Here is a 16722-nt window from a genome sequence, read left to right as displayed (position 1 = left end):
TACAACTGTGAATTAAATTCATGATTAGTTAGGCATGTTCATAATGGATAATGATATGTAGATATATCCACCTGATCTTGACTCTTAAGCTACAACAATTAATCAATTTTGTGTGAAAGGAATACTAAGTTAACCAAGACCTTACCTTATTTCTGAGCTCAATGAGTCTCTTACACATAACCGATGCTCCACGATGATCATACTTCAGATTCTGAAGTCCATACTGGCTTCTAAATACTGTTTGTCTTTGCTTTAGAATCTTCAACATTATCTCTTCTGCATTTTATACCTGATTACATAAAACAATTCAGTCAGGTGTGGAATGTTAACAAAAACATGAAAGTATAACTTATTCAACAGTAGAGTACTTATGGAGAATGCATTGCATGAGAATACGCAGAATTACTACACAACACAACTAAAACATGAATGATTCTAAACAACAATCCTTCAAAATGTTCCACAACAAATCTAGAAAGTACAAATATACATTATAAACCATAGCTGAATTAATTGATCATGAATAATTTTTTCCTCTGAGCAATGAGTTTAAGTCAATTAGTGTAGGGAAAATACTGATTACTGCAACATAGTGTAGAACTACAAATAGCACTTACTTTTACCCATTAACTTGAGACAGGGGATTTAATCCAAAGCCTTTCACAGTACAAACATGTAGAAGAATAGAGAGGGCTGTGCATTTAGACATGAGTCAATTTAGTCGCCATGAACTATTTTCAAAAAGTAATGAATTCTAACTGAGAGTATAAATTTACCCAATGATATTGACATCTTTAAGCCTTTGAAATCAAGAAAGTAATGCATTTGTAACCGATTATAAAGCATCAGTCATCGGCAGGTGTGTTGTTATTACCTGAGAAATCGATTTCAGCAAGCAGATGGAGTGCGACAAGGAGAAAAATAATCTGGCTTTTGAATAAGAATCTTATAAGGAAACTGAAACATGATTTCATTCACCAAAAATCATTTTACCTGAATGAATTTCGCCCATATGCCTCCTTCGATATTAACGTGGATGGTGTAGGTCAGAACCTGGTTCTGTAAAAGAGCCGTCGCCGAGAAGAAATTGAGAGAAAAAGATTGCCTCTTTCTTGTTATTTTGGCTTGAGATTCGAGGAGCATGGAAGAAGAGAGGAGAAGAAGTAACGTGTCTTGCATTGGGTGGAGTCAAATGAAATCCAATGGAGTAAAACACTGTTGACCATCACCAATCCATGGCATGGACGGTCCATTTGATCTAAAGAGTGGGTGAGGATGATGAACAATCTCAATTGGCATTAAGTAGTGTTGAACGGAAGGGATCGTGATTAGATGGAAAATCCTAAGGTGTACGTGAATTGTTTCCCAATGAACAGTCATAATTGATACTGTTATTTCCTAATGAGCAAAAAAATTGAACAGTAATAATCTTCAAATTGCTACATGGTTTTTGACTATTTGTTGTTAGAACTTTATTGTTTCCCTATTATTTCCTAATATATATCTATATATATATATATATATATATGCGCGCGCGCATATGTTTGTTTTTGTACTACTAGGTACTGGACATTGGTTTCTGTGTTTCTAAATCCTTAATCTTACTCTTCAACAAGTTGAGCCAAATGAAAGCAACAAAAATACATATCGACAATTCTTGCAAAGTAGAAGACTTAGTTTGGATTGGATGGGCTGAATCGATTACGAGATTGAAAAATACTACGTGATTGACGTGTCTTCGCACTGTAATTAAATACAGATTGCTTGTAGAAGAATGCATTTCCACTAACTGCATGCATAAAATAAATTTCACAAGTAAAATCAGTTAACAGGCGGGAAGGCTCAATTTTCTTTTACCAATTGTATACACTCAATTTTCTTCATTTCCCATCATCAGGAAACGTCCGAGAAAATTCTCTTGGTCGAGGTCGCAAGAGGCAAGTTTTTGCCAAGAATATTTCAGTAACCTGTAAAGCAGATTAATCACAGTGGAACAAAGTCGTAAAGCTTAAGTAAGCTATAATGACAAAAAGTCAACTATGTACCATGGTGAAGTCTCCTTAAACATACACACGAAGTCATTATGAATCTCAAATTTTGTCAAGAGGTTAGTAGGGAAAATAGTTGACGATCATTGTGGGGCTACGCAAAATCAAATTAAAAAACATGGAATGGAAGAAGTATCTTCATTTACTCTATATTTTCATTCTATAAAGTTGGTATGTTTCATTCATTTCTCTTTTCATTATCTTCAAAACAACACGAACTTATACTATTTATTATTTCATATGGCATATTTTCGATTGCCTTGGTGTATTGTTCTTTTCCTAATTCTACTCTGTGTAATTGATTCGGTTTGCTGTGGGAAATGAGACAGATAGAGTAGCCTTAACTGAATTAAAACGGATTACCCCTAATTATGATCCTCTCGGGATCATGTTTTCATGGAACGCGACTTCTCATTTCTGCCAATGGTACGGAGTTACATGCAAACTTCGGCACCAGAGAGTAACAATTCTTGACCTTAAATCACTCAAAGTCACAGGCTCAATCTCCCCACATATAGGAAATCTGACTTTCCTAAGGAGACTCAGCCTACAAGCTAACGTCTTCAATTCTCATAAACCCCCAGAAATTGGTTATTTACGCAGGTTACGAGTCAGCTTGTGCATCGCTTGTAAACATTTCCAGAAACTCTTGGCTACTTGATAAACTAAGAGATTTTAAACCTTTTCAAAAACTACCTACCTGGAACGATCCCTCCTTTGGGAAATCTATCTTCTCTTTATCGAATTTCTATTGGAGCCAATAATCTGTTCGGAGAAATTCCGACTAGTTTTGGCCATCTTAAAAATCTTACTTTTCTTGGTCAGTTCTCATCCACCCATCAATCTTCAATCTCTCTCTTATCCAGACTTTTGAAATCTGAAGAAACCAACAAATCCGAGGAAGTCTTCCATCAAATCTAGGCATAGCGCTCCCATATCTCCGGTTCGTCGGGGTTGATGACAATAGGTTTACTGGGAACATTCGTGCTTCAATTTCTAATGCTTCAAACCTAGAAGTTTTTCAAAATGTCTTTAACAAGTTATTGACTTATTGTTGGGTTCTCCACTCACAATCTGTCTCAATCTGTCTCACGTCTCGTCACTCCACTCGCTTTCACTTTTCAATGTTATTGACTTATTGTTGTTTTACATTGGAAGACGCGTTCAGATGAAAAGAACGTGAATTTATATGCTTGGTTCATTGCATAGTAGCAGTAGCAGTCTTGTCAACAAGCGAGAACACTCACTGTTTGTTGTATTAGCATCTAATTGAATTATTTCCTTCACTAGAAAAATGTGGTCGGAAAGAAATTGCTTGGCTCTTTCCCCATATAGTAAAGTTGAGACACAAATTTTCTCCCAAACTTTACCATTCTATAAATTCGATAGAATTGTTCCATGTACTACGCATAATCTTCATTCTCTATTATTTCTTTACTTTCCATCCTATAATGAAACCTTTTCCGTGGAACTTATCCACTTTTTTCATCCTAATGTTCTGTTTTCGTTCCGTTAGCAGTTCTGGAACAAGAGGGAATGAGACAGACAGATTATCCTTAATTCAAGAAAATGATCACTCATGACCCACTTGGTGTCATGTTGTTGTGGAATGAATCCACTCATTTTTGCCATCGGCCTGGAGTTTCATGTGGTCGCAAGCATGAGATAGTGACGGTGCTAGACCTCCAATCATTAAAGCTGACAGGCTCAATCTCGCCACACATAGGAAATCTGACTTTCCTAAAGAGACTCAGCCTACAAGATAACATCTTCCATTCTCATATACCTCCAGAAATTGGTTATTTACGCAGGTTGCGAGTCTTAGATCTTTTCAAGAACTCAATTATTGATAGAATCCCTTCCAATAAATCAGCTTGCGCATCACTCGTAAACCTTTCCATTTCTCAAAACAATCTGGAAGGAGAAATTCTGAAAACTATAATAAAAAAATGATTTTAAGATAAATATTAATATAGAATGAAGTAGATAAATATGTTAAATTTAAATTAGAATTTTTGCAACGAGTGAGACGCGTAGAACTTAGTTCGTGTAATTTTTCCAATGAGCGTAAATACGTATGATATTAATAATCGATATTTCGATAGGTCGATAATTTGCATCATTAACTGGACGGGACGAATCGAAGAGCTAAATAAGGTGAGTGTTACTTTCATTTTTCTCTATAAAAAATATGTTGATGCTTTATGAAATATATATATTACTATGTCGTCATTTTTTATTATATCAATGTTTATGATTTATTTAAATATACGACATAGTTACGTATTATACTTTTAAAAACTGGAGAGAACCTTCAAAGATCCTAAAAGTAAAATTTTCTTTGCTTCTTAATGATTCAAAAGCAAATTTTTGCTTTACGATGAATGATTAATGAAAAGCAAATGTTTGCTTTATTATATGTATTATATAAATATGAACCCAATAAATGAATGTTTTATTAATGATGGGATTCGGTCGACTTTGTGACGACCCAATCCGTAATGAGTACTTGGTCCTTGCTACCCCATGTTGACGGTCTGATCAGAGGATACGGCTCCTAGTATATCTACAATTAGCTGAAGCTTTTATTTGCGCCCGTGTTGAAGGGTTGACGGTAGACTAGGATACTACAGTAGGTCGCTCATATGGTCAGTCATCCTGTTATTTTCACTGATTGGGTTCGATGGTTTTCAAAAATGTTTTATGATGATTTCTGTTTTTTGAAATAACGATGCCTTGTTTATTAATGATAAAATGATTTAAAGATGTTTACGATCCAAACGTTTTTACCTAAATATTTTCAATGTAAAACCTCACTAAACATTATAGCTTACCCTTTCTGAAAAATATATGTTCTTTCTCTCCAGGTTGAGTTGGTGACTTGAAAGGTGAAGTTTAGCGGTATTCATCATTGTACGATATCGAATAAGGTGAGCTTCGCGGCATTAGGACTCTTTCTCACTATTTTATAAGTATCGTGTTATTTTAAATAATATGTATTATATTTTCCACAAAGACATAATTTGTATAATTATATTTGTGATCAACTTGATGTTATGTTTTAAATAATGGATAATCGAATAAAGTTAAGTTAACGAACGAATAGTCGGCACCGTTTCCGATCGGACGAGGCGGTCGGGAGCGGGGCCCACATATATTGTCTGCAGCAACAGAGTCAGATTTCACTAGTCCTTTTCTGCCCATCCTTAACCTATGGTCTTATGGTTTCTCAAGGATACACAATAAATCATTCAGTTCCTACTAGACAATCTAAGGAGTAAAAGATTTCGGAGCAGCTGTTCAAGAAAGGTCATTACAATGACACTCTCAAGTTCTTTCCTCCCATTGAAGCACAATGTGAAAATCCAGCAATCAAAGAAGAACCAGAAATTTAATCTAAAGAAAGCTCAGATTGAGGGGGAGCAATGTTGTTGATTACTAGTTTCAGATTATTAACTGCTTAAAACTATTTTAATTATGAATGTAGTAAAACCTTTATTTTTATTGAGGGGAGTCCTCTCTTACTATTAAATTTTTATATATGAATGTAGTCATGTCTTACAATTAGTGGAAGTTTTGGTCTTTGGCCCTTTTAGCCAAAAAGGGGAGAAAATATAGGTTATTTTTGGTTCAAGGTTTAGTAATTCAGTTTTGTCAAAAAGTGCCAAAGAGGGAGACGGTGAATATATGTGTTAACATGACACATGTATATGTATATAGATTGTCACTTTTTGACATAGACGTATATGTATATAGATTGTCATTTTTGACATAATAGTTTAGTAACACAGACAAGTCAATGTATTATTGACATAAAAAGTTGTGGTAGGATATTAAATAAAGATTGTATATTTCTAAGCATGATTAAGGATATAATACATAGTTTCAATTAATAAATCAATTAATTACTAAAGTAATAAACGAAGGATGCTTGCAAAGATTGGTGACATGGAAGGATCAATGATCAATGTGCTAAAGGAGAAAATCAAATGAAGATTGATGATTTGGATGCAATCACTGCTGGGATCGATGACATGGACACATCAGATAAGAAGTTGGTTCGATTTCGTGAAGATCAGGATATTAAAGGAAAGCAAATATGGAGATCCGATTTCGTGAAGATCAAGTCAATATTTATGGAAAGAAAAAATTAACTAGATCAAATCGTATCACAATCATATCATTCTCTTCATCCAGTCAAGGAGTGACGATCAAGACACCAGGTGAGTATAAATAGAAGACGGATTTTCACCTAAGGATTTTTGCACAAACGGAGCACAAGGATGAAGATAGAGTGACTTTCATTCCACTCTACCCTTTAGTTTATTGCCATAGATTATCCAGATTCATAGAGTGATGTGTAGAGATAGAGAGTACTAGCCGATTGTGGCTTGTTATCGATAGGGTCCTATAATAGGTCGGTCCTAGGTCTAGAATTTACATAGGAGATAAGCGAATTACATCAATAGTCTTGATGTGTGGCTTGTACACGCATCTAGATAATTCGTGTTATATTACTCTCCCCATTGTAAGCAACTTCTACCCGGCCCTTTGGTCCGCGGACGTAGGTGTTGGCTACTTAACGTCGAACCGCGACATATCTTTAATTGAATAAATTTAAACAAAATTGTTATTTGTTTCGTTTTTGAATCTCTCGTGTTTAGTCTTTACTATTCTTGTTTTTGTTTAATCTATATTGTGCCAAAATCCAACAACGTTTATATGCTCCAACAGTTTGATCTATTCTAAGAGAAAACTGTTCTATCCATCTAATCGTGTTTTACAAGTCTGAGCAAATCTCTATTTGTTTCAGGACTGTTGACACATCCGTCAAATAGTAACAACTGGTCGAGTTTCTACTCGTTGAGATGTTACTGCACTTAGATCAAACCAGCATGCTTAACTAATTATTATTTGTTTGATATAAGTCTCCAAACCTCAACACAAGTCTCGAGTGACTTATTCATTATGTCAGTAGATCATATCAGTTTAACTCCAATAGTTAAGACTGATCCAATCATTCAAAGTCTCTATCACAAACATACTTAACTTAGAGATTCACATCACAAACAGTTCATAGCACGGACAGTCCATTAGATCTTTAGATCACCAGATCTACAAGATCATATATTCACAACTGTTGCTGACATATCTGATTCAATGATCATTCAACTGAATCAGATCAGAAGATTCTAGTTCAGTATCAACTCAACTGAATCAGATCAGACAGGCCCTAACCCAGTATCCCATAGACTGAGTTGGTTCAACTCTAAGGGCACTAACTCAAGATCTGTACGGTTGAGTTAGTTCGTTACGTGAAGCACTAAGTCACGATAATCATCAATATCCGAAGGAAGGACTTAGGGATCATCAGCTTACTCAAGTAAAGTGCATCAACAAGAACTTAGGAGTCCACTGTAAGTCTAATTCAGCTTCTACTGAACTACCACTCGTTCTATACATCACTTAGTTTCTTCGTAGGCTGTAGTTAATTTGTAAATACTGGTCTAGTTACTACTAATCTAGTACTAGTTTATCTTACACAATCTATTATACTCTGAATTGTTAATTGATTATTAGTTATAAATTGTGTTAGGATTTGCAATACTATTGTTTTTACAGTTATAACACTTAGAGTGTCTCTATTATAGTTTGACTGTTTTGATAGTATTGGTTGTTTATTATCCGATGCCGTTTAGTATCTAGATTAAGAAGGAATTTATATTTATGATTAAATTTATTTTTAAGTAGATTATTTGTAAATCTGATTGAATCACATTGATAAAATCGAGATATATATATATATGCAAGTGATTGTCAGATTATGTTGAATTGTAACTGGTTAAGTTGCTTCGGGAGTTACTTAGTCGAAAAGAGTTAGGGCTATCAAATTTCATATATTTTTGTGTAGAATATGGCCTAGGGAATGAAGTTTCGATATGGTGATTTCTATATTTATGGCATCCTATTGTTGGAGATGTTCACCGGAAAGAGACCAACCGATGAGATGTTTAAAGAAGGTACGAACCTTCACATTCTTGTTGAGGCAGCTATACTGGAAAAAGTGGTTAAGATCTCAGATCCTATTATTGTTCAAGAGATAATTAGCAACTACGTACCACTCGGCAGAAGCTTTGGAGTCGTTGAATTTAATTTTTAGAGTTGGAATCGCTTGTTCGGTTGAATTGGCTAGCGCACGGATGAACATCACTGATGTTGTTGCAGAGCTTTCTTCCATCAGAAGCAAACTCGTTGCCAAGGCAACATTAGTAACACAAGCAGAGCAACCATGTCATGATAGATTAGGTGTAACGTAAAATTTGCATCTAATAGCACAATCAATACAGACCTTTGAGCGTGATTAAAGATTTTTCTCATTACGTAGAACTATAATAAGAGTAGTTGTACTAGTTGGATTCTGGCAAAAGGCAAGTCTCCTATCATGTTTTACCTTTGGTATTCGATACTCGATTTTACTTCTTTTTTTTAAACTGGATTGAAATTATATCTATTCAAATATTCCCTTGAATTTGCTCACCCTCATGTTTTTTTCTTAATCATTGCTCTGTATTTGATTGATGCTTTCGTCATGGGATTTGAGTCCGTTTATCCCTTGTTTCCTTCACCTAGAGATATGTAAAGGTTTTTCCTTGAGATTGAGGTTCTTTTGATGGTGAAAGTCGTGGACGTAATTCCTCCATAGATTCTTAGATTTGCACTGTTCTTGATTTAACTCTTAATCTCAATAAGTTCTCTTTTCACATTTCCCACCAACACGAAACTCAATGCATGTGCAACTTCACAACTAGTCTCACATGGTGGAAACTCGCAGTAAATCGAATATCAGGAAACATACCAACATGGATTACAAATTTAACTAGTTTGGTAGTATTGGTGATGTCATTCAATCCATTCTCTGGTCAAATTCCTTCTACTATCGGAGTGCTTAAAAGGCTTTCGTTTTCTATCTATTTCACATACCTAAGTACGTGGAAACATTCCGCCTTCATTCAGTAATTTAACTCAATTGAACTTACTTTACCTGAATAATAACAATCTTGAAGGAAGCATCCCTCAAAGTCTCACAAACTGCAGAATGTTATTCCAATTCGATATGTCTCAAAACTATCTCAGCAGCACGATACCATTTGGTCTCATTGATCTCACTTTGGCAGATTATTTGAACGTTTCTACCAACAAATTGGTAGGCACCATTCCTGTTGCAGTCAGGAATTTAATTCTTCGTGAACTTGATGTTTCAAAAAACATGCTATCAGGGGAGATTCCAAGAAGCATTGGAGGCTTCGAGAGCCTAGAAGTCTTATACATCCAGCACAACTCATTTGATGGTGAAATTCCTTACTCTTTAAGTTCATTGAGAGGACTTCAGATTGCAGATTTTTCCAGCAACAACCTGTCAGCTGAGATCCCCGACTTTCTTTCCCGCTTTAAGTTGCAATATTTGAACCTATCAAATAATCATCTTGAGGGAAGGGTTCCAAATGAAGGGATATTTGCAATGCAAGTGCAACCTCAATAGTGGGAAATAGCAAGCTCTGTGGAGGCATACCTGAATTCCGGCTGCCAAAATACAAATGTAATGTACCAAACAAACGAGGCTTGAATCGTAAAAATAAATTGATCATCTCCACAACTTCTGGGCTTTTAGGAGTACTTCTGGTCAGCGCTTTCTTATTGTTTTTTCTATTCAGAAAGAAGAGAAAGCAACATGTTTCAAACACTTTACCGAATTCATTTCCGATGGTGTCTTACCAGAACCTCATTCAAGCAACTGGAGGGTTTTCGTCTGTAAATTTAATTGGAGTTGGAAGCTTTGGATCTGTATTCAAGGGAATTTTAGATCAAGAGACAATAATTGTCGTTAAGGTGTTTAATCTTTTACGGAAGGGAGCATCAAAGAGCCTTGTTGCAGAATTTGAGGCCTTGAGAAACGTCAGACACCGAAATCTTATGAAGGTACTAACTGCATGCTCAGGTGTGGATTATCAGGGAAATGATTTCAAGGCTCTTGTTTATGGGTTTATGGTCAATGGGAGCTTGGAAGATTGGTTGCATCCATCGATCGTGGGCACAAATGGGGTAGATGTTGTACCAAGGAGTCTAAATCTACTTCAAAGAGTAAGCATTGCGATCAATGTTGCATGTGCTATTGAATACCTTCACCATCACTGTGAAACAGTGGTTGTTCATTGTGATTTGAAGCCAAGCAATGTGCTTCTTGATGAAGAAATAACCGGACCTGTAGGCGACTTTGGGTTGGCGAAACTATTATCGGATGACATTCAAAATTCTAACAAATCAGTCAAGCTCTTTTGGATTCAAAGGAACAATTGGTTATGCTCCACCAGGTATGCCCACTTTTTTTGTTTTTATCTTAATTTGGCTCATTTTCCTACTTGCATATTTTCTCCTTGTGGCAGTATCTAGCTTCAAAATGTACGCTGTTTTTTGGTGTAGAATATGGCCTAGGGAATGAAATGTCGACATATGGAGATGTGTATAGCTTTGGCATCATATTGATGGAGATTTTCACCGGAAAGAGACCAACCGATGAGATCTTTAGAGAAGGTATGAACCTTCACGCGCATGTCGAAGCTGATATGCCTGAAAAAGTGCTCGAGATCTCAGATCCTATGATTGTTCAAGAGATAAGCAACCATTCCAGAAAGACTCAAGCTCTAGAGTCCTTGAAGTCAGTTTTGAAAGTTGGAGTTGCTTGTTCCGTCGAATCGGCAAGTGCACGGATGAACATGGATGATGTTGTAACTGAGCTTTGTTCTATCAGAAACAAACTTGTTGCAAGACAACAATCTCAATATAGGCAAGCTAGAACGACTACTATTATATAATCAGAATGAAATTTACCTTAATTACATTGTTTAGTTTCCATCTGAAGTTTGCAATTTAGTTACTTTTCCATTTTTTAATTTTACCTTATCATGTTTTGTGGAAGTGAAAAAGTACAATATATAGTTTCTAATACTTTCTCTGGTTGTCAATTTCTTCCTGCTTTTGATTTGGTTGTGATCTTCGGTTTGCCTGAAAATCCGTTGAGTCCTCGAGAAGTTATATACTTCACCAGAACGTCCTCAAACTTCTCGAAATCGATAAGTATATGAGATTAACAACTGTAACACTCTATTAATACATTAGTAGTAGTACTATATAACATGAAAGCAGAGTTTGTGAATTCTAATTGAGCAGTAGTATTAAAGTAGATCTAGTTGAGCAACCATATACATATCATGATAAATTAATTAATTAGGTGTAACGTTTAACTTTGCATTTAATGTAATAATAGAGACCTTTTGAGCGTCATTAAAGATGGAAAGAGACATCTGATCGAGCATATAGAGTCATTTAATTTATTCTCACTACGTTGTATAACTAACATGGTGTCATTATAACGTCAAAAAAAAAAAACATGGTGTCATTATGTAGAATTAATTAATTATTTTCATGGCCGCATAAAATAAAGCTCGATCGATCTGTTTCAAAACCAACTTTTTATAGTGTTGTTTGAATTGAATTTCATCAATCATAGAAGACCACCAACTTTTATTGACTGTTGATTTAAGTATTATGCACAGCGGGGCAGAAAAATGTATTTAGCCGGATTGTCGGGGCTCTTTCTTGTAATTTTATTTTTATTTATTTATTCTCATACAAGCTTTCTCATACAACTTTTAAGCTACTCAAACTTCAATCCCGTTTTTCTTGCAAGTAAGTTTGAGCAACACCTCATCCACGATCTAGTCTTCGGGGGTTTTTTTTTTCGACAGAGGTGCAATATTGTAAGTAATATATTAAATATTATTAAAATATACAAAGTTGAGTATATTATATAACTATACATGACAACATACTCTGAATAAAACAATACTATTTCCGTCTCAAAATTCATCATATTTTATATTTAAAATTTATTTAAATTGATATGTATTCAGTCAATAAATAAAGTCAATAATCGTAGTTAAAGTATAAAACGTCATTATATTTTGATATGAATGAGTACTTATAAATCTCGTCGATACTCTATAAAATAATAAATGGACCGCACAATCCAATAAACCCACAATTGACAGAAAGTAATTACTACTATTATCTATTATAATCCACGATAAGCTTAATTAAGAAAACTCAATTAAAATGAAAAATTTCATTAGGAGTGCAAATTCAATGCATCGTCGTGAAGTAAAAAAAGAATATGGCCGGCTGTGATTGATGATTGGTCAGGAATGCCAACGACTTAGTTGGCAACTCAAATTGTCAACAAAACTGCAGAAGTACCCTATCAGGAATTGAGGAGTGAAATTGCTGCTTCTAGAGAGCGTTATCGTTGTTTGTTTGTTGTTTTCGCATCCATGATGACGCCACGATGAGCGTGACACCACTTTTCATCATTAGTCATTAATCTTAATCATGTTATCGATTATGAATATATCACGTATATCCTACGATATAAATATTTCTTTTATTATTAGATAAAATTAGTTCTCCCTATATACATATATAGAAAATGGACTCTATAACTTACAAGATTGAAATTTATTGTGATAATCGATAATCGTCTGGTCAACCAGCCTCGATATAATCGTTTATAGAATGGAAATAAATATTTTCTAAATTTGTAAGGCATTGATTTAATTATGCTATTTATATATATAATATGATTTTGTATTTCATATATGGTTATCATATATACTATATTTTAACATATTCAAGAATATCATTCAAAAATTTTATTTCTATCCAACAAAATAGTGAAATACCATGCGTTTTTTTAAGATTCCTTTTATTTTTCTTCCTATATTTAATATATGAATTTTTTTTTACATGTTTTCAATGAAATTCGAACATTCAACTTTAAGGAGGGACGGATATTTCAACCATTCGATCAATTCGTGATCGAAAATTATTATGAAATATACCAAATCCAAAATTACTGAAAAATAATTATTCTTTGTCAAAAATAATTACCCAAGAATAAATTTCCAAACAAATGTTGGTCAAATTCAATAATTCAAAGGCTCAAGAGAGGAGTAATAAGCAAAACGATACACGAATACAAACAAAAAAGATACACGAATACACGAATAAAAAAAAAAGATACACGAATACAAACGAAAATTTACAACTATAAATACAAGCATCTAATCTTGTTCGTATGCATTGATCTCTCTCCCTCTCTCCCTCTCTCGCTGAAATTCGACTTACCGAAAAACGCAAAGAAGAAGCATCCTTTGACTAACCAATGGCGGCTACAACAAAAGTTTACATTATGTACGTTCCTCTCTCTCTCTCTCTCTCTACGAAAGTTTTCATTTCTATTACGATTTGATCTTTGTATTATTCTGGGTTTTCTGTTTGCTGTCATAATTTGGATGTAATTTGTATGTGATTGATGAGAATCTGGAAGAAACCCCATCATTTGTTAGATCCAGAGCTGAATCCCCTAAAATCTGATTGGTTGCCGAGAAAATTCTCATCGGTCCTTGCGAAAGAATGTGATTTTAAAATTGTAGTCTCTGATTCAAATTGAATGGTGTAAATCAGTTGCTTTTGAACTTGCTATATTCTTTTTAGTACTCACATGAGTGATCAAAAAGAGTTGACTTGATACAAAATTCTCAAATAATGATCCGTTTTTAAAGTTCTGCAGTGCATCCTGCTTACGGTGAACCATTGGTAATTCGATCAAAACTGAACTTGGATCGATTTAGTTGTATTAGCATAGGTGACACTTAAATCTCATTTTTGGATCGGAGCATGAAATTATATCGTATTATGTGCTTCTGGCCCCGATCAAGACATTAATAGGATGCACTCTAGTGGCATGGGTTGAGCTATGGAAGCAATTACATTTAGATGTGTATTTTTAGGTTGTCAGAAAGTATGGTAGTGGAAATTTTGCTTCTTTCAACACTCAATTAGACTGCTCGATTGTAAATTTGCAAAAATCTCACACAAGCTTGTAATGTCAATTGTTCTTAGCATTTATGCCAATGCCATTTTATGTTGGCCTGCGTTTCGGTTTAAACATTTCTTGTTGTCAGAAAAAATCTACCACTCGAGTCAAAAGTGTTTTAATCTCAAAGTTTTAACTTACAAAGAATGACCGTTATAAAGCAGTTTAGTTGTTTTTATCCATTCGCAGTTACTATTCCATGTATGGACATGTTGCAAAGCTAGCTGAAGAAATAAAGAGAGGAGCTGCATCTGTTGAAGGTGTTGAAGCTAAATTATGGCAGGTGAGAGAGAGGCTTCATTACATACTATTTCTCTATATATATCCACTCTGTTGTTGTTTATTTCGTGTTAGAATTAGTTTTGCGTAGTGAAAGGCACTTAAAAGTTATATATTCTAGAAGGGGCAGAAATTAAACTATAGTATGCAAATTTGGATGCATGTTCTGAATTACTCCATATAATGAGTTTATGGAACGAACAGGTACCTGAGACACTGACTGAAGAAGTCCTTGGGAAGATGAGTGCACCACCAAAGAGTGACGTGGCAATCATCAAACCAGACGAACTACCCGAGGCTGATGGTTTTGTGTTTGGATTCCCTACAAGATTTGGAATGATGGCTGCTCAATTCAAGGCATTCTTTGATGCAACTGGTGGTCTATGGAGAACCCAACAGCTTGCCGGAAAGCCTGCCGGGATCTTCTACAGCACTGGTTCTCAAGGTGGTGGCCAAGAAACTACCGCGTAAGTCCTTTATATGGTTGTGTCTATCAATTTTCTATCAATTTTCTTAAACCAAGAAAATAAAGTAACTTGCCCCATTATAAATGTTACAGATTGACTGCCATTACTCAGCTGGTTCACCATGGAATGATATTTGTTCCGATTGGATACACGTTTGGCGCTGGAATGTTTGAGATGGAGAATGTGAAAGGTGGAAGTCCATACGGTGCTGGAACTTATGCAGGGGATGGCTCCAGACAGCCAACCGAGCTCGAGTTGGAGCAAGCTTTCCATCAGGGAAAATACATTGCCGCCATCACAAAGAAGCTTAAAGGAGCTGCTTAAACTCGATTTCTCTTAAAAGAAAAAAAGTCACGTTTTTATCTCATTTCCACTTACTTTTCAACTACAGATAAATGTGCTTCAGAATGAATGATTCTTTCTTTCATCAAAATACCTGCTTTGTTTGTTCATGATATAAAATAATAATATACAGTTTGTTTGTGAATGAATGCTGTTATGTTACTAAATGAGGCCCTGAAGTGGGTTATTTTGTTCTTTCTGAATGGGCCGGAAACTATAGGGCCGTGACCTCGTTAATTAAGCCCAACCATTACATATGGGCTATTTTATTCTTAATGTATGATTCTTGTAAGTCATAAAATATAGGAATCAAATATTAGAGAACCACTAAGGTTAGCATAACGGTTCAGTATTTCGTTCCTTAACCAGTAGGGATTCGGACTCGGACCTCTGCAAATGGTAAAAACTTTTTTGTGGCCAGTTCCATACTTGGAGAGACCTAAAAAAACATAATAACATTTAAGAGATCAATTTACATCTCAAATGGATTTACAGAAAGATGAAAGGGTTAGGTGTAGTTGATTGGTAATGTGTACCAGTAATTAGGTATTATCTGCTGAAAGTTATTCCCAAAGTAGGTACTTGGCCTTCTTTAATTTTGTAAAAGTGAAGTCAATAGTTCTCTATTTTAATATTGGGCCAGAATCAGCACATGGGCCTAAATAAATTTGGATTTGCAAATTACGGAGTAAAAAATAAAAAAATTGAACTGACTGAACCCAAACACAACACAAACATGAACTACAGAGATTCAGTCGGATCAAATTGTCCTGACTCGAGTTCTATCTCTCACTCTATCTAATCAAATTCGTCATGAACATGCTATAATTTGGAAACACTATTTAGACAACTATTGAAACAGAAATGTCACAAGGAGGGATATTGTCATGAAATTATCACACCAACGAAAACATATGTTTCATCTTTTTTCTGCTAAATAATAATCAGGTGTCCAAAGTTTTTCATTTTTTTTTTCCTCGCACGCTCGTCTGGCCTCTTGTTATTTGTCCAATCTACAAGATTCTAGGCTAGCTAGCGACGTATTTCAATATATATATATATAGATGTCGTACCCGACACATATAATACAAGATTCTTAGTATATAACATAATAATGATGTAATAATCACGGCATGATAAACTACGGATGACTCGATTCTCCATAGATGTAATCCGTAGGCAGCTTGACTTATAGAAATCAGGTCCAGTCCATATTCCGATCAACCATTCGAGGAGAGCGTGGAATTTTTTGGATCATCAGTACTATGCATCGATTCTTGCACGAATGAGAAATATTACTAGCTAGAATCTCAATTCGGCGAGTCGTATTACTTTCCCCGTTAACTAAAAAGTTGTGTGTGCGTACTGTTTGAGTTCTTCGACTGTCTAGTCATGTGGTGATGTATAAGTGAAGCACATGGAGTCTCTGGCAAAAAATAATGAAATTGAATCAATAAATTTTTCTTGTATTCCTTTTTCAATGTTGCCAGAAACCCTAGACATTCTCAATACACAAATATGTATACATTAAACCCTTTAAAGAGAAACCAATTCGTCCCTGATAAAAAGCTGTTGCCAAAAATAGCTTTTTTATTTG

The 16722-nt window shown here is 35.0% G+C and overlaps 1 protein-coding gene across 2 annotated transcripts; it reads left to right on the top strand.

Moving 5' to 3' along the window:
* The first annotated feature begins 10505 nt into the window (after window positions 1–10505).
* Window positions 10506–15107, top strand: LOC139881923 (probable NAD(P)H dehydrogenase (quinone) FQR1-like 1). 2 transcript variants are annotated; one of them, XM_071866319.1, is made up of 4 exons: window positions 10506–10522; window positions 14227–14320; window positions 14521–14783; window positions 14876–15107. In XM_071866319.1, the coding sequence occupies exons 2-4, from the start codon at window positions 14237–14239 to the stop codon at window positions 15105–15107; spliced, it is 579 nt and encodes a 192-aa protein (XP_071722420.1). In that variant the 5' UTR covers window positions 10506–10522; window positions 14227–14236. The 2 variants fall into 2 exon arrangements, with proteins under 2 accessions (XP_071722420.1, XP_071722419.1); XM_071866318.1 differs by lacking the exon at window positions 10506–10522 and adding an exon at window positions 13336–13352.
* Window positions 15108–16722: the final 1615 nt, after the last annotated feature.

This window comes from Rutidosis leptorrhynchoides, unplaced genomic scaffold, assembly GCF_046630445.1.
Source record: "Rutidosis leptorrhynchoides isolate AG116_Rl617_1_P2 unplaced genomic scaffold, CSIRO_AGI_Rlap_v1 contig210, whole genome shotgun sequence".
Classification (NCBI taxonomy): domain Eukaryota; kingdom Viridiplantae; phylum Streptophyta; class Magnoliopsida; order Asterales; family Asteraceae; genus Rutidosis; species Rutidosis leptorrhynchoides.
The sequence above is the reverse complement of the archived record's forward strand: the minus strand, read 5'-3'. Positions and strand labels throughout refer to the sequence as shown.

Coding starts and splice junctions, on each gene's coding strand:
- LOC139881923 (XM_071866319.1), top strand. CDS start 14,237: ATGTATGGACATGTTGCAAAGCTAGCTGAAGAAATAAAGAGAGGAGCT. Junction 14,321..14,520: donor TTGAAGCTAAATTATGGCAG/GTGAGAGAGAGG, acceptor TGGAACGAACAG/GTACCTGAGACACTGACTGA. Junction 14,784..14,875: donor GGTGGCCAAGAAACTACCGC/GTAAGTCCTTTA, acceptor TAAATGTTACAG/ATTGACTGCCATTACTCAGC.